Source organism: Myxine glutinosa, chromosome 7 (assembly GCF_964187855.1).
Source record: "Myxine glutinosa chromosome 7, kmMyxGlut1.1, whole genome shotgun sequence".
NCBI classification, from domain to species: domain Eukaryota; kingdom Metazoa; phylum Chordata; class Myxini; order Myxiniformes; family Myxinidae; genus Myxine; species Myxine glutinosa.
The window spans coordinates 42137078-42163869 of record NC_136267.1 but is presented as its reverse complement, the minus strand read 5'-3'; the positions used below and the strand labels follow the sequence as shown (position 1 = coordinate 42163869).

Below are 26792 nucleotides of genomic sequence, written 5' to 3'. Positions count from 1 at the left end.
CATAGCATGTTGCTGTCACCACCATGTTTCACAGTGCGGATGGTGTTAGATGGGTGACGAGCTGTGCTTGGTTTCCGTCAGTTATAGCACTTTGCATTCCGGCCAAAGAGTTCAATTTTCGTCTCATCGGACCACATAATATTTTATCTCATGCTCTCAGTCATTCACGTGCCTTTTTGCAAACTCCAGGCATGCTGTCATGTGCCTTTTTCTCAGGAGTGGCTTCCGTATGGCCACTCTCCCATAAAGCCTAGATTTGTGAAGTGCTGCAGAGACTGTTGTCCTGCTGGCAGGTTCTCCCATCTCAGCCAAGTAACTATTTATTTCCGTCAGATTGGTCATTGGGTTCTTACTCACCTCCCTGACCAATGTTCTTCATGCCTGGTTGCTTAGTTTGGTTGGATGGCCAGCTCTAGGAAGAGTCTAGGTTCCATATTTCCATATTCTTTCCATTCCCTAATGATGGAGCTCACTGTGCTCTTGGGAACTTTCAACACTCTAGAAATTGTTTTATACCCTTCACTTCATGATGCACTTCTGTTCCACAGCACATATGACTATGTTGGCCACCATTTGGTTTTTCCCAGAATGCTTTGACCAGCACTGATGGCACTTCTTGTAAAACTTTCTGAACAATAACCTTTTACAAATTAATCACCTTTATTTTTATTTCGGTGGGAGTGTTGCTGTACCTCTGATGCAGTTCCCCTGTTTCCAGTAAACTGGTGTTATTTAACGGCATGACAGGGGCTCAAACACAAGACCCTAAGATCTAAAGCCACACACCTTAACTTTTAAGCCAGCACCAGGCTTAGTTTGTCACTAAAAGGTCAATATTAACTTTGAACCACACTCATATATGCTGGATTACTCGCTGGAATGGAAACTACGGAAAGGGGGGAAGGTTTTTCACATTTAAATTTTATATCGGTGTTAGAATTTAGTTCATATTTTGATGTCGTTTTTTCAATCTACTTCTTGCACAACAGACAGTAAAGGAATGCAATTAGTGTGTATAGCTCGGCCAAACACTAAATTGGGAAGCTGAAAGTATAAAAACCTGAGCTATTTATGAGTGAAAATTACTCTGCATCTCCCTGGACATGTCTGTCCCATTTAATACAGTCAAGCATCCTGCTGTGATATATCAAGTTTGTTGCCTGCGGCTAATAGGCTGGCTATGTACCTGCCTTTCCGGTTTAGTCGTCTTGCGCAGTCAACGTGTTGCTTTCAATGGAACCCTCTCCTCTTGTCTCGTTTCCTTTCGTTTCATCTCATTTCATCTCCTCTCCCATTAGAGGATAGAGGTCTCTGAGGCATTTTCTTGGTCCCATTCTTGTTCCTCATCTATGGAAACAACCTTTTTGATTCTCTTGAAAAGGTTTTCTTTGTAGAAAACCCAAATCCCACTGACAGGCAGATAACAGCTGCATCACTGTCTGCTGATCTGGAATTAGATGCTGGGCTGATAAATATATCCTAGCAATAGCTGCCTTTAATGCTTCCTTCCTAGAATCTCACAGTCTCACCCTGTCACTCCAGAAGAATCATCAATTGAATCCGCCTGTCAATTTCCGTGGTCATCCACTGGAAGAGGTCCAGTCTCTTGAAGTTTTCGGCTTCCATCAGCCACAACCTCACCTGCACAACCTCACCCTCGCCTAAATCGTTGACCATTTAGCAAACCTTGCCTCCAAATTTCCAGCCACAAGCTGGACATCCTTTGTCATTTCAAGTCATTCCTTCAAATGTCAAAAGTACTCACAGTCTACAACGCCTTGGTCCATAGCTTGATGGACTACTGCTCCTTTCTATGGGCTTGTGCCCCAGCATCACATCTGTCTCTCATGAGTTCTGTATCTTGTAAAATTTAAGACTCCCAACACTATTGTCATCTCCCACGATGAGACCAACAGGCACAAGGCCTGTTGCTTTCACATCGCAAATATGTTGATGATCTCGCTGTTTTGTTTTTTTACGACCCCTCCTCCGTTCGCTTTAGCTCCCTCTGCTCTGCCAGTACTCAGACTCTTCTCAACTCCTCCACGTTGCACACATTCTTCCAGTAATGCCCTCCCGGTAAAACTCCAAAAATACAGGCTTACAACACACCAAAGCTCTTTTGTTCCACTTTTCTTCTATTTGTGGAACTGTATCCGGAGATTATTCAATCGATATCTTTCCTCCAGGACTTCAAACAAACAGTCCGCCACCATTTCTATGTTATCCTCTATGATTACATCCCCATTATCCATCACTACCTCACCCAACCTTCTTATTTGAAGGTTACTCTTTTCCTGCACTCCTATCTCTCCTCTTTTCCTGTTCATTTTGTCTAACTGTGATATAAATTGCTTGTTGCGTCCAATTGTTGCCTCGATCACTTCCCCCATTGTCCCATCACCCTTTTCCATGAACCTAGATGTTGTATATTTTTAATTGCTCCAAAATGTTTCATTTTGGGATTTGGGTGGGTTGGTCAGTTCAAAATGGCATATTAAAAAACCTTGCATGGTTAAGCAAAACCATATTCACTAAAACTGCAAACATTGCTGCTTGGAAAATGAATAGCTGTTAATGAAATTAATTACCCAGGTCTCTGGTGTATTTCAGGCCTGTGTCTCTCCATCCCTCCAGGTATCATCTCAGGTCCAAGCACATTTCAGCTGCTTAATCCTTAATGAAAAACTGTGGCTAAAATATTGGATTTCTGAGCCTTTGTCTAATTTTCAAATCTTCTTGTTGTCTGTGACTCTTTTCTGCACTGGGTTTCTCACATCTGTTGGAATGAATGATGGCACAGAAAAGACAAAAGAAATAACAGGAAGGTTCACAGGTGGCGATTCAAGAGAAAACACAAACACATGCCACTTCAGCATTCATGAATGTTCTGCCATCACAGGATTCACATCATACTGTGAGGTTTCAGCCTGAGAGCATGCTTAACTTCTCTTTGAAACATTTTTTTTTTATCAGAGTTAGAATATATATACGTGTGTGTGTATATATATATATATATATACATATATATATATATATATATATATATATATATATATATATATATATATATATATATATATATATATATATATATATATATATATATCGACACAGACTTGGCATTTAATATGGAATATTTTTTTTTTCCTTGACTTGGGTTTACTTTCTTAACTCAGTATATCAATCTAGTGAGTTTCTTTTACACTTTGGTGATTTATTTGTTAAAAGAACCATGTCACTGATTGTCTGTCGCAGCAAGAAGTCAACCACAGGATTATATCACAGGTGGCGTGGCAAAATGTACGGACAGGTGCATTTGATGATTGGCTTCACAGTCGGGTATAAAAGGGTTGTTGCGTTCTGTATTAGTGGAAAACAACTGCTGCACATCTCCAAAAGTTATTGCCGCTTCCTCTGGAGATGGTCCATCAACTCGACAATGCTGTTTGTCATGGAGTGGTGGCTTCACGAAATTACGGCATGAAACAGCGTGCTATTGCTCGGCAGTATGGCATCACTCGAGGTCAGGTGTCAAAGATCCTGAAAAGAAATGCTCAGAGGGGTGTCCCTACTCCAATACCGAGGCCAGGACGTCCCCGCAGAACCACAAGGATGGATGATCGCCAGCTGCACCGGTTAGTCCGCAATGACCATACCAAGTCAGCTAAACGGCTTAGGGCTGAGTGGCAGCAACTGACAAATGTGCCTGTATCCAGAAGGCTAGTCAACCAACGACTGGTTCAAGCAGGCTATCGTGCCAGGCGTCCCCTGAGAAAGCCACACCTGACCAGACAACACCGCCAGTGCCGATTGCAGTGGGCCAGAGAGCACCGTCAATGGCAGCCAGGACACTGGAATCACGTGATCTTCAGTGACGAGTCTAGATTTCTGGTCTATCGTCAAGATGGTCGCGTCCGAGTGTGCAGACAAGTGCATGAAGCCTACCACAAAGATTGTATAGTGCCAAGAGTCCAAGCTGGAGGTGGTGGGGTGACCGTTTGGGCTGCTTTTCTTGCAGGGGGCAAAACTGACCTGGTTGTTCTGAATGGAAACCTGAACCAGTTCAAGCACAGGGCCATTCTGGAAGAAACATTGCTTCCATTTGCTCGTGCAGCCTTTCGAGGAAACTTTGTCTTCCAAGATGGCAATGCATGGCCTCATCGTGCTCGCATGATCCAACACTTTCTTGCTGACCGTGGTGTAGAGCATATGGAGTGGCCTGCCATGTCCCCGGATATGAATCCGATAGAGAACTTGTGGGCAGAATTGACGCGTCAAATCGACCACTTGGACCAGCAGCCGACCTCTGTGCGTGAATTGCAGCAGGCTATTGTCACTGCATGGCAAGCGATTCCTGTCCAAACCTTGGAAAATCTCGTGAACAGCATGCCTCAACGTGTACGTGCTCTCCTGAATGCTCGTGGGGGTTACACGAAGTACTGAACTGTAATTTTACTGTCCGTAATCCCAGTCATAATTTAACTTTTGTTTTTGTTGAAAAAATTTTTTTGGCTAATGTGCAAAATAAAGAGATACTTCTGGAAAACGTACAGAAGTTTAACACAGTACTGTCCATGAATTGAGTTCGATATCAGTTTACATCACTTTCAAGGATCAATTTATTTGCTTCGAAATGTCAAATGTGGTTTTCGTTTCTTTTAAAGGTCACATTAACAAAATCTAGAATAATTGCAACATTATTCCAATGAACTTTTGGTTCTAAGACATCTTGAAAAGTAAGTTCACCCCCACAAAAAAAATATTCCATATTAAATGCCAAGTCTGTATGTATATATATATATATATATATATATATATATATATATATATATATATATATATATGTATATATGTATATATTGTATATGTATATATGTATATATTGTATATGTATATATGTATATATTGTATATGTATATGTATATATTGTATATGTATATATTGTATATGTATATGTATATATTGTATATGTATATATTGTATATGTATATGTATATATTGTATATGTATATATTGTATATGTATATATTGTATATGTATATATTGTATATGTATATATATGTATGTACTACTACTACTGCGTCGAGCGAGCTCGGCATTCCATGACACGTTTCTTCCATTCATCTCTGTCACTCATGGCATTAGGTAGTTCGTTAACCAGACACCCAGTATCATTTGTAAGCTGATCTATATATGTTGTCGCAGGTCTTCCTGGTGCATGTTTGCCATGAGTTGGTAACCAAAGTAAAATATCGCTTGTGAGCCCATCTTTGTTTCTCCAGCAGTGCCCAGCAAATCTTAATCTGTGTTGACGTATGGTTACACCGATTGGTGGGATTTTTGCATGCAATTCATATTTTGTGCGGTGCTCTTTCCATGAGATGTTAAGGGCTGCTCTGAGCATGCGAGTGTATGTACCATCCAGGGCCTTTTCTAGTGACGATGTCAAGGTCCATGTAATTGCCCCTTAAACAAGAACTGATTCAACAGCTGCTCTAAAGAAGTTTCGTTTCAGCTCTATTGGAAGCGCAGATTTCCAAATCTTGCCTAGACTGTTTAAAGCTCCGCAAGCCTTTCCAAGTCTGATGTCGACATCTCTTTTTGTGGAGGCGATGTTGCTTCCCAGGTATGTGAATTCGTCAACCTTTTTGATGTTTTCATCATTGAGTGATTTTATGTCTACAACTTGATCTTGATTAAGACTGATGTACTCTGTCTTCGAGGCATTTATGTAGAGACCAATTTGGCTGGCTACTTCTTCAATCTTGTGTCGTAGTGTAGCTGCATCCTTGTTATAGTCTGCTAGAACCGCAAGATCATCTGCATAATCTGCATCTGTAATCTTCTTGGATTGGTATCGCCACCTTTTCCGTTTACTTAGGGTAAATCCAAGTTCATTGTTGGTGTCTATTGCTTTGCGTATATATGTATATATTGTATATATTGGATATGTATATATTATGTATATAATGTGTATATATATATATATATATATATATATATATATATATTATATATATATATATACAATATATATATATATATATATATATATATATATATATACAGTGGAACCTTGACTTACGAGTTTAATTCGTTCTGTGACCGAGCTCGTAACTCAATTTGCTCGTTTCTCAAATCAAATTTCCCCATTAAAATGCATTGAAATGCTATTAATCCGTTCCAGCCCACCAAAAACCACACCAATTTTTTTTTAAATATGCAGTATATATAAAAATATCTCGCGCTTTATATTTCACCTGTATGCAGCATACAAGTTGGCAGGATGGCCTGGACTGGAGGTACGCACACTTGACATCTAAACTGTCCAGCCTGGGTTTGAATCCCGACCCAGCTATAACCTGTCATGTCGGTGTTTCACAGGCAGGGTGATTCATCAATGTGTGTACCGCTAAACTGGGCGCCCCGTTTGCGTCCCATTAGTTGTTGGATGTTGAGGATCTCACCGTGTCTTCCACAAAGAGAAGGCGAGCTATCGCCGGCACTCTGAACAAGTTGTGGCCTGGCATGCTCTTCTCCTCTGCCGTTATATACGTCCTCCTCGGCATCTTTTTCCAGAAGAGCCCTGTCTCGTCACAGTTGAAGATTTGCTGGGGGATGTATCGTTCGGCTTCTATCAGTTCGGCAAAAGTTATAATAAAATCTTCAGCTGCCTTCACATCCGCCTCACCAAGTCGACAACACGCACACCTCGCTCATGTTTTTCGACGATTGCGTGTTTTATAGCCAAGCACATCATCCTCTTCTTCTTCTCAGCACTGCCCTTGGCACTCAATTTCTTAGGACCCATGGTTAAAACTAAGAAATTTTCCAAAATAACCAAAATGCGAAAACAAAACAGCAGCGATATACGGCAGAGATACTGTACTTGCACGGCAAGATAACCACGTGACCGGAACCCACCTGGTGGGGGGTGGCGTAAGCTCCAAAATAACCAAAATGCGAAAACAAAACAGCAGCGATATACGGCAGAGATACTGTACTTGCACGGCAAGATAACCACGTGACCGGAACCCACCTGGTGGGGGGTGGCGTAAGCTCCAAAATAACCAAAATGCGAAAACAAAACAGCAGCGATATACGGCAGAGATACTGTACTTGCACGGCAAGATAACCACGTGACCGGAACCCACCTGGTGGGGGGTGGCGTAAGCTCCAAAATAACCAAAATGCGAAAACAAAACAGCAGCGATATACGGCAGAGATACTTGCACGGCAAGATAACCACGTGACCGGAACCCACCTGGTGGCGGGTGGCGTAAGCTCGTAACTCGGATCTCGGCTCGCATCTCAAAGCAATAAACCGCCCGAGCGACGGCTCGTATCTCGGAAAACTCGTAAGTTGGTGCACTCGTAAGTCAAGGTTCCACTGTCTATATATATATATATATATATATATATATATATATATATATATATATATATATATATATATATGTATATATTGTTCCGGATCTCCGACGTTGGCTCTCCCCTTATGAAGAGGGGGTTAATCCCCTTGTCTCTTATCTGGCCGACGCGATCCTGGAAGTTATAACATCCTTCCCGGGCAGCGTTAGGTACGGTTTTAAGGCCTAGGGATTCGCTACTACCTAAGTACTAACGCTGAACGGAAACGAGGGAATAACTCCCTCTCGAATCACGGACATCAGGTGGAAACGCCGAGCGGATAGCGATCCGCGATCCGAGCTGTTAACAATGGCTAACCCGATTATAGCGGTTCCGAATCATGCTGCGTTTACCCAATGGAGAAAAGACTAGGACGATCGGATGAGAGGAAACCAGGAAAATAGGAAGAACAGATTGGTTTATTAATTATGTACAAATGAGAAGAGGAAAAGAAAGAATGTACAAGAAAGAAAGAGGAAGGAAAAGTACACAGGCAGTCTTAACTACAGTCTTAACTTATTCCCTGGACTCGGGCCCGCTCGCTCTCAGATTCGGTCTCAGACTTTAGACTCACGCGGGGATGTAGAAGGTAGGGTGGAAGGTCCGGCGATGGTGTCCTTGCTCCGGTCCGGCTCCGGTCCTCGACCCGTACCAGGCGATGAAACCCGGCGGGCAGCTCTCCGTATCGCGTAGCGCGAGCGGACAATTATCGTGACGGGGGAAGGTAAACTTGGACTATCGGCGTACGTAATTGGTGTACCGGCGCTTTTGTATTCACGCTACCGGTCTTACTCGCTCCAAGCACCCCCTCCCCAATGTCCATGCTACAGTTCTCAGCAATGCGTGCCGCGCGCTTGCCCGGGCAGCCCTCTCGTAAAGCGCAATTCCTTCCAATACCAATCTTTGGCTTCAGTTCTCTCGTAAAGCGCAATTCCTTCCAATACCAATCTTTGGCGTCAGTTCTCTTGTAAAGCGCACGTCCCAGGTCAAGCGCCTCTCTCTCCCAGACGTACTTTCGCAATGAGCGCTGCTCCGTAAGTTCTTATCACACTGCACCTTCCTCACAAGGCCTTTTCAATCGCATCGGTCCTTCCAAGTCCTCTCTAAGGGCTTTGCGTGCGCGCTTTTATAAACAAGCCAGCGAACGCTCTGGAAGCCCAAAACCACGCCTGTCAGGCGATCTCACTCCAGCTCTGGTTGGCTGGTTATGGCTTACCGGCCCCGCCCTGATGGGTGGTTGACGTGGCCGCACCTCCATCCTGGTGCTCCGCCCCCTTTTCGGGCCTTACCTCGTCGGTTTCTGGGCTGGTTTGGGCAGAAGCCCAGCGAGGTTGCGAACGCTGCTGGCAAAGGCGCGTAACCAATTGGGAGGGGCCATGGGGCACAGACTGGGGAGCGCTTAAGGCGTCGCTTGGAAGGGAGGCTGCCAAAATGAATGGATGGGGACCTACTCTTATTTGTTTGACGCAACGCAGATGCAACTATTGGGAATGGCCTTATCTAACACATACTAAGAAATAACTGACGTCCTATGGTGACCTACGTGTTGCTTGTGGCCTATCTATGGGGTGCTACCTTTAACCTTTAATGATGTTATATTTACAAGTGTGGGTTCTCAAAACCGCAACACTGCACCCCTCCTTTTGCCAGCCTCGGCCCGAGCCGAATCGATACCTGGGTCAGGACTACTTTTACATCTACATGTGACACTTAGGTGTAGTTTCCCTCTATATTTAACCTCACCCTTAGTGCGACAGTTTTAACACTAGATATTTCCCCCCTGCTGCGTTGTGTCCTACGTAACTGACTCACGCCCACAATTAACCGAATTACAGAATTATTTTCAAGCGATTCATAAAGCCGGTGGGGAGCATGTTATTTACAAGACACTACTAATTATTTACAAAACTATAACCCAGGACATGTCTTTTGTGGGAAAAAGAAGAGAGATTTTGAAAAGAGGAAATACCAATTGCACTGCACTGCACCGATACACCATACACCCATATGTACCACAAATAAACAAAATGCACAAAAAGCACCATAATTAAAAAATGAATGAAAAGCACCATCACCCAACATGCACAAAAACAAACATTTTAAAATAAGCCGTGATGTCTTGTGCTTGGCTGCTGGGCCGATGGATCTTGGCTTGATCTTCTTCTTCGATGGATCTTCGGTGTGCCCTCGTTAAAGTTTCCATCTTTGTTCGGACACACCAAAGGTTAATTAATAAAAAAGGGCACAACCCGCGTCCGCTTTTTTATTCATGGCCAGCAGGGCCAGCGTAGGTGGTCCGACTGCTTGGCATCGATGCCACTTAAAAACAGTGGTCCGCAAGCCAGATACTGCTGGCAGCAATGGTCTGCCCCAGCGAAGGTGCCAGGCCACAGAACGTGTGGTCCATATGGTGTATCAGTGCAAGCAGGCAGGCAGGCAGCAGGGTGCAGGCAGCAAGAGTGCGGCCGCACTGCTCAGGGCACCTGCACACTCCCCTCGACCAAAGACCATAGGTCCATGAGTGGGGAAGGAAGACAAAGCAGAGGTTAGCGGGGTGCAAGGGCGCAAGGGTACACATCAATACAAGGTAATGCGACATGAAGGGCGTGGGAGAGCGAGCTGAGAAAGCTCGTCCCTACTCGTACGTCACCCCCCATGTCAGCCTACACTACCCTTGCCCTTCCCCGTATTTACACAATTTACAAATCCGTCTCTACTGTCTCGTCCCCCATATCTCCCCTAAACCAAATTCGTCCCCAATCCCTCCCAAGAGGAAGGGATGGAATCACACACAATGTCAAACTCCGTCATGATGCGTCTTACATTCCCAAATCATTTGCCAAAACCTGGTGTGGAGTCCTATCACCTCGGTGAGTGGATGCGGATGGTGCAAAGAGATTTTCCCCTAACTATACTCTAATTGACATTAACTCTTTACTCTACCCGGGGTCTTGCCCTGCCAATCCATTGGCCATCTTACTCTATGTGGTTCTAACAACCAATTCCCATTGACCATACTGTGGTGCTCTCCCAATTTTGGGGTCTCACTCCCCCCATTTTTCCATCTGTGCCCTCGCACAATTTCGGGGCTGGGTCGTGTGGCTCTCCCAGCAGGTCTACTTACCTGCGCACCTCCGCCACTGAACGTCGCCACCCGAGCTTGCCTAGCTCCTCACTACCCTAACCTAGGGAAGGCCCTCCCTGGCACTTACCCCCTTGCCCCCTCTGGCATTGGGCTACCCGGGTCCTCCTTCTCGGATCATCGGGCCCGCTGAACACTACTGAACTCTACCTGGCTCCCAGAGCCTACCTGCGGCCTCACCTGGCCGACAGACTACCAGTGGCGGAGTGCTCATCTAACCATATGTACCAATTAAGCCACACGCCCAACCATTCCACAGTCTCATGCACCCCTCTAAGCACTCCATTGCTACTACATGCACCACAGATGTCAATATCCAACAAATTTACCTACTCCCTCTACCTAACTTTAAACTACCCTCCCCGGGTACTCGTGAAGGGGTCCATCCTTCCCCCATTCACTCCTTCGCACCATGCACTCCACACCACATATTCCACACTACTCACTCCACACCATTTATTCCATACCACCAAGCTCTCTTGCACACTCTTGTGCTCTCATTCCTGTTTCCCACTTGCACCCTATGCAAGTCATTCACACAACACAATTACACACATCCTCAATAATTCATTCATACACTTTTGCACACACACACACACACACACACACACACACACACACACACACACACACACACCACTCTCGAGCATTGCCTCTCAATTCCTCATTTGCTCACCAGCACCACCAAGACTCCCATTCACAATGCCTCTCATTTCAAGCCCATTCACACGGTGGTTCCCACAATTACACACACACAGCATCATCTGACTATCTCCTTCCCTCTAATACTAGTGCTCTCCCTGTCATCCCTTATACTAAGCACATCCCTCGTCATTATCATCCACCTAATCTCTCTACGTCCCCACTACTTGTACAATGTCTCTACTTAAATCTCAAGTCTCCTAAAGTCACTTTCTAGATCCTATCAATTATCCTAACCCGCCCTCGGCAAGCTTTCACTGCCAAACCCCATAAACTACTGCTCATGTGCCCAAAATTGAATGGTACAACTACCATTCGCTATCATCACTACTACCAAATGTCCACTACTCTCGATCCTCTCGTGCGGGAATACATTTTTACTGCTCGGCTTCGAAAAGCCGGCAATGCGTGCGGATGGTCAGCCTCCTGTAGGTTGGGTCCATCCGGCATTTTCGATTCTGGGGAGGAGGCATACTCGGACCGAGGTTCCAGGCGCCATCCCGGCGCTGAGCCTTGCGGTCTCCGGCCCGATGACCCAACCTCCCCCGGTCGGAGCACCGCGCCCGTTAGGGCGCGAAGGTCCGACCCGGCCTACCTCCCCTGGAATCGTGCCGTTCGCAGCTACGACGCGGCACCAACCATACAGGGCGGGGCCCGGCACGAATCGTGCACGGCGCTCCTTGCAAGAGCGCCGCGGCAACGATCCCCGCCGATCCCGCAGCACACAAAGAACACCACGCCCCGAGAGCTCGCGTCGGCTATACGTCGGCCTAACCGCTACCCCGGTCTGCGTCGATGCTTGAGTCGCATTCTCACTCCACGCGACCCTTTTCTCACTCGCACATCCCATACACTCCGTTAACTCTGCCACTGCACGCTATTGTGCACACTCCTCCGTTCCACACTCCGGTGCACACCACTCAGGCGCACTCATTCCTTCCACACACTCCATTACGCACTCCTCTCGCGCGCATTCTTGGGCACACTTCTCCGTTACATCCCCTGTTACACCCATGGGTGTGCACTCTTGCATACACCCACTCAGCGCACACCTACCCATGGGTGTGCAATCTGTCGCACACCCAATCATGCGCTCTGGTGTGCATCCTCACACACTCTCTCCAACGCGCTCTGGTGTGCACTCCCGCACACTCTCTACAACCATTGCACACTCTTGGTTACACTCACTCCCACTTTCACACTCTGCAGTGCACTCACCCTCACTTTCACACTCCGTATCACACTTGCGCTCCGGCGCCGTCCGCACACGCGCCATTCACTTCCATACAGCGCACCACGGACCTTCTACGAGCGCCCGGGTGCCGCCAGGATTCCAAGCGCGTGAAAAATCCTTTCGCGCCAAACCTTTTCGTGCCATATACAATCCGGCTTACCTTTGGGATCCTTTTCTCCTCACACAGCTGCAAACTTTCATTGGGGTTAGGAAGTACGGCATCATGATGCAAACACGGACTTTGTGCAATTTCCATCCTTTCCTCCCGCGATTGCTTTTCTAAGTCCGCCGTTTCTTCAACCCCAATTTCCACTATAATTATTTCATTTTCTCTTTCCTCGACGACCGCTGGCGCTAATAAAATTTTCCCTTCTACTTCGGCGGTCGTCGGCTTTCCCATACCCCGTGTCGCGATTTCTACCCCGGTCCACCCGGCTGTGCTCTGCTCTAACTCGCTTTCCCCACGCTTCTTAAATCGCGTTACCCCGTCGCATACCATTGTACCTTTCCCGCTCGACCTGCGGTCAATGTGCTCCCCAAATTTTTGTATGCGGTCACCCATTCTGTTTCCAAATTTACTTAGCCTGTCTTTCATTTGGTTACTTTGCGGCATCCATCTCAATTTTCAATCCCCCAATTTGGTTTCCCAATTGCTCCCCCATTGTTTTCAATGTCTCCCCTTGTTCGTCTATTTTTGCCATTAATTGGTCCATCAAAAATTGCATGTACCCTGGTATCTCGGGCTCGGCTGCCGCGGCCATGTGCGAGGCGCCGCCATTCTGTTCGCCTGCAACCCCTACTGCTGCATCCTCTTCAATCGCCTCTTCCATGCCTCCCAATTGTCCCACTTCTTCCCGGGGGTCCTGGGTTAATTCTAACTCCTCTTCATCTACCCCCACTGGCATCCGATCGCCTTGGCTATCCATGGCACGATTTAATTTGGTTTTCTATAAAAATTTCGGCCGCTCGTAATTTTGACCAAATTTGCTCACAAGATAAAAAATTTGGTTTTGGTCCCAAATCCTACTCCTGACACCAATTGTTGCGGATCTCCAACGTCGGCTCTCCCCTTATCAAGAGGGGGTTAATCCCCTTGTCTCTTATCTGGCCGACGCGATCCTGGAAGTTATAACGTCCTTCCCGGGCAGCGTTAGGTATGGTTTTAAGGCCTAGGGATTTGCTACTACCTAAGTACTAACGCTGACCGGAAACGAGGGAATAACTCCCGCTCGAATCACGGACATCAGGTGGAAACGCCGAGCGGATAGCGATCCGCGATCCGAGCTGTTGACAATGGCTAACCCGATTATAGCGGTTCCGAATCGTGCCGCGTTTACCCAATGGAGAAAAGACTAGGACGATCGGATGAGAGGAAACCAGGAAAATAGGAAGAACAGATTGGTTTATTAATTATGTACAAATGAGAAGAGGAAAAGAAAGAATGTACAAGAAAGAAAGAGGAAGGAAAAGTACACAGGGCAGTCTTAACTACAGTCTTAACTTATTCCCTGGACTCGGGCCCGCTCGCTCTCAGATTCGGTCTCAGACTTCAGACTCACGCGGGGATGTAGAAGGTAGGGTGGAAGGTCCGGCGATGGTGTCCAGGCTCCGGTCCTCGACCCGTACCAAGCGATGAAACCCGGCAGGCAGCTCTCCGTGTAGCTTAGCGCGAGCGGACAATTATCGTGACGGGGGAAGGTAAGCTGGGCTATTGGCGTACGTAATTGTTGTACCGGCGCTTTTGTACTCGCGCTACCGGTCTTACTCGCTCCAAGCGCCCCCTCCCCAATGTCCTGTACGCTGCAGTTCTTGGCATTGCGAGCCGCGCGCTTGCCCGGTCAGCCCTCTCTTAAAGCGCAATTCCTTCCAATACGAATCTTTGGCTTCAGTTATCTCGTAAAGCGCACGTCCCAGGTCAAGCGCCTCTCTCCCTGACGTCCTTTCGCAATGAGCGCTGCCCCGTAAGTTCTTATCACACTGCACCTTCCTCGCGAGTCCTTTTCAATCGCATTAGTCCTTCCAAGTCCTCTCGAAGGGCTTTGCGTGCGCGCTTTTATAACCAAGCCAGCGAACGCTCTGGAAGCCCAAAACCACGCCTGTCAGGCAATCTCACTCCAGCCCTGGTTGGCTGGTTATGGCTTACCGGCCCAGCCCTGATGGCTGGTTGACGTGGCCGCACCTCCATCCTGGCGCTCCGCCCCCTTTTCGGGCCTTACCTCATGGGTGTCTGGGCTGGTTTTGGCAGAAGCCCAGTGAGGTTGCGAACGCTGCTGGCAAAGGCGCGGAACCAATTGGGAGGGGCCATGGGGCACAGACTGGGGAGCGCTTAATGGCGTCGCTTGGAAGGGAGGCTGCCAAAATGAATGGATGGGGACCTACTCTTATTTGTTTGACGCAACGCAGATGCAACTATTGGGAATGGCCTTATCTAACACATACTAAGAAATAACTGACGTCCTATGGTGACCTACGTGTTGCTTGTGGCCTATATATGGGGTGCTACCTTTAACCTTTAATGATGTTAACATCATTGTTAACATATATAAGCTTGTATAACTATATTTACAAGTGTGGGTTCTCAAAACCGCAACTATATATATATATATATATATATATATATATATATATATATATATATATATATATATATATATATATATTGTTACGGTCCGCGGTTAAGGATGTTGGTTTGCCGAGCGGATGGCACCGCGACCTAACAGTTTCCCCGATTCACCCGATCCCCAAACGTTGGCCGTATCGCGCCACAGATATTCAATAGGGAAAAGGCAAAGACGACACGGATGTGAAGAAGAGGAAGACGAAGGCAAAAAAAAGGTTGGCAATACTACTAAATTTATTTACTATTTACAGGCTCAAAATAACCAAGGAAGGTGGAAAGATAAGAAAATAATATACAGAAGCTTTTAGAGACACAGTGAAAATACTAGCTTATACAAACTTAATTAATACCCAGGACAGAACAAACGAAGACGACTCACACGGGGAATGATGATAGGAATGGTGGAGGTGGATGGCTGGAGAGGGAGGTCCAACGGGTCCTGCAGCACGATCGGCGTGTTGGGCAGCCGCCGTTCCTTCGCGGCCCTGCTCAAAACCGCCGTCCAGGCCCCAAGCGGCTGTTGAGTGTTGGTGCTGCTGTGGCCGCCGCTGCTGCTGCTGCTGTGGACGCTGCTGCTAGCGAGCAAGGCGACGAATAGCAGGCTTTGTGCTTCCCTGGATGATCTCCTTTGAACAAGAATCGCTGCTGGATGACCTCTTCTCTTGGACAAGAATCGCTGCTGGATGATCTCCCTTCTCTTGGACAAGAATCGCTGCTGGATGATCTCCCTTCTCTCTTGGACAAGAATCGCTGCTGGATGATCTCCCTTCTCTCTTGGACAAGAATCGCTGCTGGATGATCTCCCTTCTCTCTCTCTCTGCAGGACCTTGCGCGCGCGCTTTTATAATGCCTCTGGCGATTAAGCCGCCGGCCTTCAGGACACGCCCATCGGTGTGCTCACCTCGGCCATGGTTGGTTGCGCGACCCTCTGGCTCCGCCCTTGATGACGACGGGCGGGCACGCCTTTCTTCCCCAACCCGAGCACATGTTCAATGGCGGCTTTGGAGGGGATGTAATTGCCAAATTGAGGCTTGGCCATGACGAAAGGGGAAATGGAGGTTTTTGGGAATGGGAATGAAGGGAATCTATCTATTTCACTTTGTGCAATGGAGTGTCATTTTAATGGAAGACAAGGCCTTACCCTAAAACACATAATAAAGATATAAGCTACTGAACAAGGGTTTTATAGTGTCCTTCAATGGATGCTTTATGGAATTAACTACCGGAACGCCCTTTGACCTTTACACAACACTGGAGGCAGGAGGGGCCAGACTAAAACAATAATAATAATAAAGCACACAATAAAAAAAATACAATCCTCATATCTGCAACAATATATATATATATATATATATATATATATATATATATATATGTATGTATATATGTTAGGGAGGGGGGGGGGCAGTGAACCCTCCCTGGATCCGCCCCTGTAACCGCTGTGGGAAGCAAGGAAGAGCTGAAATGGAAGTTCTCCTTGCTTCCCATGGCGGTTACCATACTTCGGTCCACGTTCTGTTGATTCCATCCAATATTATAGCAATGCCTTATTCTTGTTACCACATACGTGACAGTCTCAATTCCAAGTGCACTGACAAAGTTTTAGGAACTGGGTATTAATTAGCATTTTAGTGCCATGTTTCCTTTGGCTTGTTTTTGTTTGCTCCAAGCATGTAAGCTTGTTATCATTTGTTGGTGGATGTTAAAGATCCCTTCACGTGGAGCAGGTGAGCTATCACCGACACCATGGATACGCTCCAAATTCCTGGCATAACTATTGCTAGGAAGACAACGGTAAACCAACCAGCGTAACCCTTGCCAAGAAACTGCTTCTGCAGTGCAGTGCTGATACAACAGAATCAGAATGTTTGTTATACGCCATCCATTCCATTCATCTGATGATTGTTATTTGAGGGTATATTTCAGAAATTTACTCTGTCATACAGTTGTGGATTGTACCAATATTGAGCGTCAATGTGTGTCAAACTTGGTGTTGGTGTTGGGCTAGCGGCTAGGGTGCCAGCTTAGGATCCTAGGATCCTGGGTTCGAATCCTGGTCGATCGCTGAATTAACGCCAGGGGGGTTGACTCAGCCTGTCATCCTTCCGAGGTCGGCTAATTGAGTACCAGTTCACTGGTAATTCCCTGCTTGTCGTTAAAGGCGGCAAAAAGGGTTGGCGTCAGGAAGGGCATCCGGCCATAAAACATTGCTTCAAAAACGGGACCGAAAAACAACAACAACCACGGTTCCCGAAAAAGGCCAACCCCCGCTTTGCGGGGAAAAATGGCCTCTAAAGGTGGTTATTATTATTATATTAATGTGTGTCAAACTTACCTCCAAAGAAGATGCCATCTCCAAAATGAAAATTGATGAACATATGGTGGCCATGTATACGAGGGTGCACCATCATATTCTACATGAGCCATGACACCTATTTGGGATGTCTCTTTGTTGTGGTTGTAACCCCCCTCCCCCCCCCCCCCTGCTCCCCCCTCAACGCAAGTCAGGGGCCAAAGTTTCCCCATTCTTCCCCTGCTGCCCGGATTCGTCAGGGTAGCGCAGTCACGGTCAGAGTGCCGATCGGTCACCATGGACCGGCCCTTTCCCTCTTGTCTCTTTTCTCTCTCCCTCTCTAACTCTGTCATGGTCCTGACTTTGGGAAGGCAGGGATACACCATCTTGGATGTGGAGGATCTCTGGGTCGCTCCTGTGAGGTCGATCGGCTGTCTCCATGCTGCGGGCTTTTTCGAGAGAACTCTCCGGGGCTATACAACAACAACAACAACAACAACAACATGAGCCATAGTGGATTGCTGATTTAAACATGATAGTCCCATGAGGATGCCCCCATGTCAGGGCAGCCGGCAGATGCTACCGATCCACAACGCGCTCCCCAGGTCGAGGCATTAATCATGGAGAATCACTGCTTTAAATTCGCCAAAATATCCACAGAACTTGGAATTTCTCAAGGCAACATTTTCCCCATCACCCATGAACATTTGGGCATGTTCTAAGTCTTAGAAATATAGGTTCCCTTGAAACCTCATCGGTCACAATCAACATCAACTGTTGGCATCATGTCACGAGTTTTTTGATCTGTTCATGTCAGATGCAGAAAACCTTACCACTCATGTGGTAACTGCTGAAGAAACGTGACTGCAGCACAGGGACCCTGAAATCAAATTGACTCCTTACAATGGAATCACAAAGGCTTCATTCCAACTCGAGGTATTTTGCACCCAGCCCTCAGCCAGAAAAATCCCAGCCTCGCAACAACAAAGGAAACCCGGTGATTGACTATATGCTCTACAATACTACGGTCATGGGAATATTAGGCTAGCCTCATGAAAAAAAATTGTGGCAGGCCATCAAGGACAAAAGAAGGATGACTGAATGTGTGTTCCTCTTTCATGAATGCACTGTGGACAAGGCCCTTGTTACACAGATCATCATTCACGACTGTGGCTTCGAGCACATAAACCGCTCGATCACCCCTACTCCTCCGCACCCAACCCTCATATCATGTATACCTGGCCCTAGTGGCTATTATTTCTTTCCAGCACCGATTTGTTGACAAAGAACTGACTGAGGACTGAAGCATCCGAGATCAGAAAATATTTTGCCTTGGGGACCTCTAGCATCCAATGGGAGAGGAGACGAGACAAAACGAGATGAAACAAAATGAGATGAGACGAGACTAGAGGGTTCCATTGAAAGCAACACGTTGACTGCGCAAGACGACTAACGCAAAAAGCCAGGTACACATAGACAGCCTTTTAGGCAGAGAAATCTGAAAATATTTTATTGGCGTGGACAGTTTGGATGACAAATGGGACAAGTGTCTTGAAAAACAAGCGAAATTATCCTGAAAATTCCAAGTTGAAATGTTTAGGACTGTCCACCTTATTTGTTAACTGCCGCTAATAAACTTTACAACTGCTGTGATCTAGAAAAGGCTATTTTAATGATCGATTGAATGATGTTTTTTAAAACTATTTAGGAGTGCACACAGTGGAGACGAAACATTTTGTTTTCTTGAGTTTGTCGCAATGCTACCAACTCATTCACTCGGGGGGACTTTGAGCTCTGTCTTTCGTTCACTCAATGTCGCAGAACCGAAACAGGTTTCTGTGACCTTTCCTGCAACAGATTCAGGAAACAGGACGGAACAAATTGGAATCAAACGGACATATTGGGTTGCAACTTGCAACAGTTGGCCTTGGCTCGTAATCAAGGTGACCGGACGTGATCTTGTAATTTCCTCCATGAAAGCAGAAGAGTTCTCTGGCAAATACATTTGCGGTGAAGCCAAAAGTACCTTTCCAAAGTCATGGCAAAAATTGCCTGCCAGAGGCGAAATAAAAATCTGAATTAGATGGATGGAAAGGAGATGTGGCAATGTTGGCAACTGACATATATATTTCATATATATTTCCCGGGCAGCGCTCGTTGCATGTTTGATCCGCGCCATCGTTAAGGTGCACAGATGTCCTCTGGGATGTAGCAAGGGAGTTGGTCGCAATAATGATGAAAGGACAGACTTGTATAAGTGAGTCACAGCACAAGTGAAGAGCATTGTAAACAAGAAAAAGAGCAATCAGAGATTGCAAACCATCACCAGGATTTATTCTCAGTGGTTTTTAAGGCTTTTGTGTTAAAACAAATATGGCGGCCGAACCACGTGATCGATGACGTCATCATTATTTTTTTTCTAAACTAATTTATTCCTAGATTATGCTCAAGAAATTTCATCTTGATCGGATGAAGTTTTGTACTTGTCGAATTATGACGTCATAATGGAGGCACCTATGACATCATCATTAACATATTTTATTCCCCATGGAGAGCTCTTCACAACGAGCCATGTCTCAATATTTTCTATTCAGCACTTTTGGAGATATAGAGGTGCAACGTTTTTCGGTTTTTCCAAGATGGCGGTCGAACCACGTGACCTATGACGTCATAATTATCAGTACAAATTATACAGGTGGAGTTGCACCTATGCTGAAAATTTCCTGTCAATTGGACCAACTGTTGCAGAGAAAATCATATTTATTCTGTGCGGACAAACAAACAGACAAACAGACAAACAAAGGGACTCAAATGCAATACCCTCTCCTCTGGCGGGCGTAACTCGAGCGTAAAAGCACAATTGAAGATTTTCACCTCAAAGAGTCACGGCACACTTGGGAGTAATTATTTAATACCCGGTGTCTCAAATGATCATCCTTCTTGTTGTCGACAAAACGAATGCACGTGATTATGTTGCCAAAGTACTTGTTTTATTGAGTGGGCTTTTTCATTTGTCTGTTATGACGGTGCTCCAGCTAGATTTTCCAGCTTCAACTTGAGCAAAACGTCTTTGGGCCAAAGCCATGGTTTGTCAAAGAAAGCTAACGAGCTTCGGCATGGTATTGCCAGCTCCACTTTGTGGGCCATTGCTTCCAGCAAGCTTGACACTTAATCAATTGTCTGTTGGTTAACCCGTAGAGCAACTGCTGTCCTCCGTCTTATGTTCGCGCGAAGCATTTCTATGCTTGTGGTGCCTTTTTGTTACTCGAAACACCCGCTCCCTACGAGAGTGGAGGGGAGGCGTGTTATTATTGGCAATTATTACTACAATTATTATTGTTTGTATTATTATTATGCTATTTTTATTTTTGTTGTTGTTACTACCCTCGCCAGAGGAGAGGGTATTGCATTTGTGTCCGTTTGTTTGTTTGTCTGTCTGTTTGTTTGTCCGCACAGAATAAATATGATTTTCTCTGCAACCGTTGGTCCGATTGACAGGAAATATTCACCATCGGTGCAACTCCACCTGTATAATTTTTTTAATTGATAATTATGTCACAGGTCACGTGGTGCGTGCGCCATTTTGGAAAAATCGAAAAACTTTGCACCTCTATATCTCCGAAAGCGCTGAATAGAAAAAATTGAGACATGGCTCATTGTAAAGCACTCTCCTTGTGGAATAACATATGTTAGTGATGATGTCATAGGTGCCTCCATTATGACGTCATAATTTGACAAGTACAAAACTTCATCCGATCAAGATGAAATTTTGTAAGCATCATCTAAGGATAAATTGTTTGAGGAAAAAATAATAATGATGACGTCATCCGTCACTTGGTTCAGCCGCCATATTTGTTTTAACATAAAAGCCTCCAAAACCACTAAAACCACGGCCTGGCGAGGGTCTGCAATCTCTCATTGCTCTTTCTTGTTACTTTTGTTATTTGAAGTGGCCTTGGAAAAAAACCGCCACGACATTAAAGGAATAAAAGTTCAAGCTGTTATCTATACACCCTAAAATGGTGTTTTCCCGAGTCAGAAAAAGGCAATGAAAGATGGGAATTCCTCCAGATTATTTGCAATCGAGTCCAAAGCATCATAGGCTAAGCAAGTGTGAAAATAAGGGAAAAGCCTCTTACTCGTGATACAATTAAGGTCTCCGAAGGGTCACTCGTAGTACCCTTTCCTACCACCACCTGGAGCGGCGCTACATGGTACACATTTACATAGAAACTTTGCCTCAGCCCCACCTTCGGAACTCCCGGGGGAAAGAGGGCAAGCCAAGTAGCTCTAGCCTTTGTGTTATATGACCCTTAGTACTCCTAGCAAGTTTGGTTGAGATTGGTTTTGTGCCTGCAGCAGGTCAGAATGACAGAAACACCTACAGAACAGGAGGACAGAACAGGCAAAGAAGAACTGCTGCCTTTCTGGAGAACCTGCCGATCACCACCTTCACCGGAATGCCCAGCCTGGCCATTGCGTTCTCCATCGACGCAGGACCATCGCACATCTCATTCGACGTCACAGCATGATGTAAGTTATCTTTCACTCTCTGCTCATGTTTTAACGATTGAAGTGCTCATCAACTTCCTGTCATGCTGTCTGTTACCCCCATGTCGTAGTTGGTTGTTCGTGTTGTTGATATCATATTATTGGCCATGTATCAAACCATGCTACAGACCACAGGTCCAATAAATTGTAGAGAATGCCAAATCGTTGGCACGAGCTTTGACTTTGTTGGTGATGGCTGGAATCATCGCCAGCATCCTGAACAAAATACAAATTCCTACCCTAGCCTGCAGGGGGCACTGCATTTGCAGCACAGGTGTGCCCTGCTCCCATCAGCCAATGATGCTGCATGCAGCCATTAGTCAGGTTCACTATGTTTTTTCGTTCAAAATCATGGTAGATTAGCAAACCTATACATTTTTGGAAACGTTATTACATGGAAAATCAGAAAATCAATGTTTACCTTTGCCAATTCCGACCAATTCGATTCGACCAATTCGACCAATCGACCAATTCCATTCGACCAATTCGACCAATCGACCAATTCGACCATTCGACCATTCGACCAATCGCTTTGATCGACCATTCGACCAATTCGATCGATTCGATTCGATTCATCGAATTCGATTCGATCGACCATTCGACCAATTCGATTTGCCAATCAATTTGACCGACCTTTGCGTGTGTGGAACGGACTGTGAAAACGATGCGGACCATATTGTCGGATACGACACACAGGACAGTGATGACAAACTCTAAATGGCATATTCTGTAATCGTGTATGTTTGATGCCATTGACTGCCTGTGCATATTTTGTCATTGACTGCCTGTGTATATTTTGTCATTGACTGCCTGTGTAGATGTGAAGTTATACTGACTGCATGTGTACATATGATTTTGCTGACTGCCTGTGTATGTTTGGTGATATGAATTATTGTGACACATTTTGATGTTATTAACTGCCTGTACAAAATGATAACATGTATTTCATTATGCAACTTATCGCGAATATAAAGACAGTGTTTTGCAATTCAAAACCTTTGATTCGTGTCTTACCATTCCCCATAGCACTAATTTGATACTTTCATTGGATTCCTTGTCCCTGAAAATATAGGTTTAGTATATTTTAAAAAGTTTTTAGGGTAATTAGAGGCAGAAATAGAACAAAATATGTATTTTACAGTGGCCATTTTGAAAATCCAAAATGGCCGCCATACAGGTATCTCTCCAAATGTAAACATTGATTTTTAGTTTCCTTATGCTATAACCTTTCCAAAAATGTATAGGTTTGCTAATCTACCATGATTTTGAACGAAATATAATTTATTGACAAAGTGAACCTGACTACATGTACTGCATCCAAAAGAAGAAGAATGGAATAAACCTCTTGTTAACTTAAAGTGGTACACTTAACTTAAAGTGTCCCAAATACATGAAGGGTTGTTAAAGTCTTTGAAACATGGAAAGCTGAAGTCGTAAACAAGTTTTTTTTTTTTAATCATCTCACAACTACAGTAAGTTCCTTTTTTCAGGAATGTGAAATCTTTTATCCATGGACCACACATCTGAAGCCAGGACATGCTTATTACTTTATTTCATGACTCCTGAGGATCTGAGCTTGGAAAAGCCATTGCATGCGCGTGAAAATTAAATCATGAGTGCAGATTGGGCCACCAATATCTTTATCTGTCATTTTCACGATTTCGCTCAAAATGTAAAGGGGAGAATTCAGGTGTCATGTACGAGTCTGTCAATTTAAATCGCTCTGGAATAATTTCTGTGTTCATGTTCCATATGGCATTGGAATTTGGAATGGACGCCGTTTTGTGGATAACCTCAGTAATTCTACAATATTAGGATCCATGTATGTATTATTTATGCATAGAGGGGTGATTGACAAAATTTGGAAAATTTAAATTGAGAAAAGAGGAGAAGATAAGGAAAGAAGAAAAGGATAAGGGAATGTGGGAAGAGTGGGGAAAGAAGGAAATAGAGGTTTGAAGAATATATACAGTGAGCTAGGTGTACGAGGACCAGGTGAAGGTTCGTGGAGCGGAAGGGGAATGGCTTTCCCTTCCTTCAACATCTATTCCTTCCTAAAAGTCCTTTTTGCCTCTTTCTGCAACTTTCCCTTCTCTCTTCTATTCATTAATTTTCTTTCCTTTTCTCAATTTTTACCCTCGCCAGTGTAGAGGGTATTACATTTGGGCCAGTTTGTTTGTTTGTCTGTCTGTCAGTCTGTCTGTCTGTTTGTTAGGTTTGTCCGCACAGAATGTGAGTTGGTGTATTAATTACATTAGACTCCTATTGTATATACTTTTATACCCCTTAAGATCCTTGAGACCCCTAATACTGTCTAGAACCCTAAGTCCCTTAAGACCCATAAAACCCATGAAGACCCTTTAGACCATTTAGAACCCTAAGACTGTTTAAGACCCCTAACCCCCTTAAGATTCCTAAGACCCTTTAAGAACTCAAAGACCCTTTAGAACTGTAAGATGCTTTAAGAGCCCTCAGGCCATTAAGACCCTTAAGAACCCCAAAACCCTTAAGACCCCAAATACCCTTTAGAACCCTAAGACTCTAAAGACCCCTAAGTCCCTTTGGATCCTTAAGACCATCTAGAACCTAGAAAAGGATAAGGGAATATATATATATACATATATATAATTATATATATATATACACTGTCCTTCCCCCTCTCTCCCCATCTTGTCTACCGCTCCCGATGTTATATGTTTTATGTGTCGGTTTGTCTTTCTGTGTGATTAATGTTCGCTCTTTCACGAGCCTCGATCTTGTATACAAAAAAAAAAGAAGAAAAAAAAAAAGCCTGAGATACTTTAGACCCCTAAGACGCTATAAACCCCCAAGAGGCTAAGACCCTTTAGCATGCTAAAGCCCTGAATATCCTGTTACACTTTAGAACCCCCAATAACCCTCATACTCCTTTCTACCCTTTAGATCCTTTTAGACATTTAGGCCTTCAGACCTTCACACCTTTCAGACGTTTTAATACCCTTTAGAGTTTAGACCCCTTTGACCTTTAGTCCATTTTTAGATGTTTTTAGACGATTTCAACCCATTAGACCTTAAATTACACCCTTTAGACCACTTCAATATTTTGGACCTTTTAGACCATTCGACCCTTTAGACCTTTTAACCTTTTCGACCTTCAGACCATTTGACCTTTTCAGATATTTGACCTTTGCACCTAGACCATGTAGACCTCTAATTTGCAATCAATGACCTATAATTTAGTACATCCTTCCATTTATTTGTCACACAAAAGTTCTGGTGGGGGGGGGTCTACAGTCTCTGATTGCACTTTTTTATTGTATTCCTTTCCCCCACCCTTCTTTCCCTTTGGATTCATTATATATATATATATATATATATATATATATATATATATATATATATATATATATATTTTTTTTTTTTATATATATATATATTTATTTATTTATTTATTTATATATGAATGAATGAATGATTGTTTTAAGGCCATTTTCCCCGCTAGAGCGGGGGTTAGCCTTGCGGGCCCCATGACAATCATGGTTCCCTGTTTGAGGCAATGTTTTTATGGCCGGATGCCCTTCCTGACGCCAACCCTTGGTCATGCTCTTACGAAGCGCAGGGATACGGTGTACCTATTCTAAATTGGGGTACACACCGTGATCATTCAGCCCAGCAAGCTGGTACTCAATTTGCCGACCTCGGAAGGATGACAGGCTGAGTCAACCCCCCTGGCGTTAATTCAGCGATCGACCGGGATTCGAACCCAGGATCCTAGGATCCCAAGCCGGCACCCTAACTGCTAAGCCAACACCAGGCTATATGTATATGTATATGTATATATATGTATATGGCCCTGAAGGCCACCCTTTTTAACTCAACTGGACTATGTCCAGCTGAGTTTTTGTCGACACCCAGTGTCCGTCGTCCGTCATCCGTCCGTCATCCGTCTGTCGTCTGTCTGTCTGTCTGTCTGTCTGTCTGTCTGTCGTCTGGAAACAATTCGACGTCTACGCTCTAAAAGTCACAAATATTGATTAAATTTGATGAAACTTGTTATGCAGCATCTTTAAGACATAAACTAGTTTGGGATTGCATTTGGGCGTTGCACGCCCAAAAATGGGCACGGCAGGGTGGCCATATTGAAAATCAATTTTTGTCATATCTTTTTAGCACATATAAGCTATATAGTTTGTGGTTCTGTTATGCATATTCTAACCATATTGATATAGACCAGTTCAGTTCAGTGTCCCTGGAACCTTTCATGATTATGATCACTTACAGATCATTTAGAAAATTTTGTGTGAGCCGATGTCTAATCCTTCGGTGACGACAACGATGTCATAGTGGTAGGTTATTGTCCCTCGCACCGCAGAGCGAAAGGGGGACTATGGTTTTCCCCTCCGTCCGTGTGTCCGTCCGTCCGTCCGGGCGTGCGTGCTTGCGTACGTGCATGCGTGCGTGCGTAAGCGAAGGACCGCATTCGAATTTGGTGTGTGGGTGCAACCCACGTCAAAATCCAAGATGGCCACCGCCATGTATGTCTGATGCCATGTACGTCTGAACCTTGTGAGCGGAATATCTTGAAAAATAAGCGAAGTACCAACTTCTAATCTGGTGTGTGGGTGTATCTAGGCAGAAGGAAGAACCCTATTGAAAATTGGGTCGCCACGTCAAAATACAATATGGCCACCACCATATATATGTCTGAACCTTGTGAGCGAAATATCTTGAAAAATAAGCGAAGTACCAACTTCTAATCTGGTGTGTGGGTGTATCTAGGCATAAGGAAGAACCCTATTGAAAATTATGTCGCCACGTCCAAATCCAAGATGGCCGCCGCCATGTATGTCTGAACCTT

The 26792-nt window shown here is 44.9% G+C and overlaps 1 protein-coding gene across 4 annotated transcripts in view; it reads left to right on the top strand.

Moving 5' to 3' along the window:
• Positions 1-26792, top strand: part of LOC137431166 (uncharacterized) — an 808282-nt gene that overhangs the window by 742718 nt on the left and 38772 nt on the right. For 3 of the 4 annotated variants that reach the window (XM_078781584.1, XM_078781585.1, XM_078781582.1), the window contains one exon: positions 21764-21937. In XM_078781584.1, the coding sequence (XP_078637710.1) occupies positions 21764-21937 (174 nt within the window). The remainder of the gene's footprint in view (positions 1-21763; positions 21938-26792) is intronic. The other variant, XM_078781583.1, reaches the window with a different exon arrangement.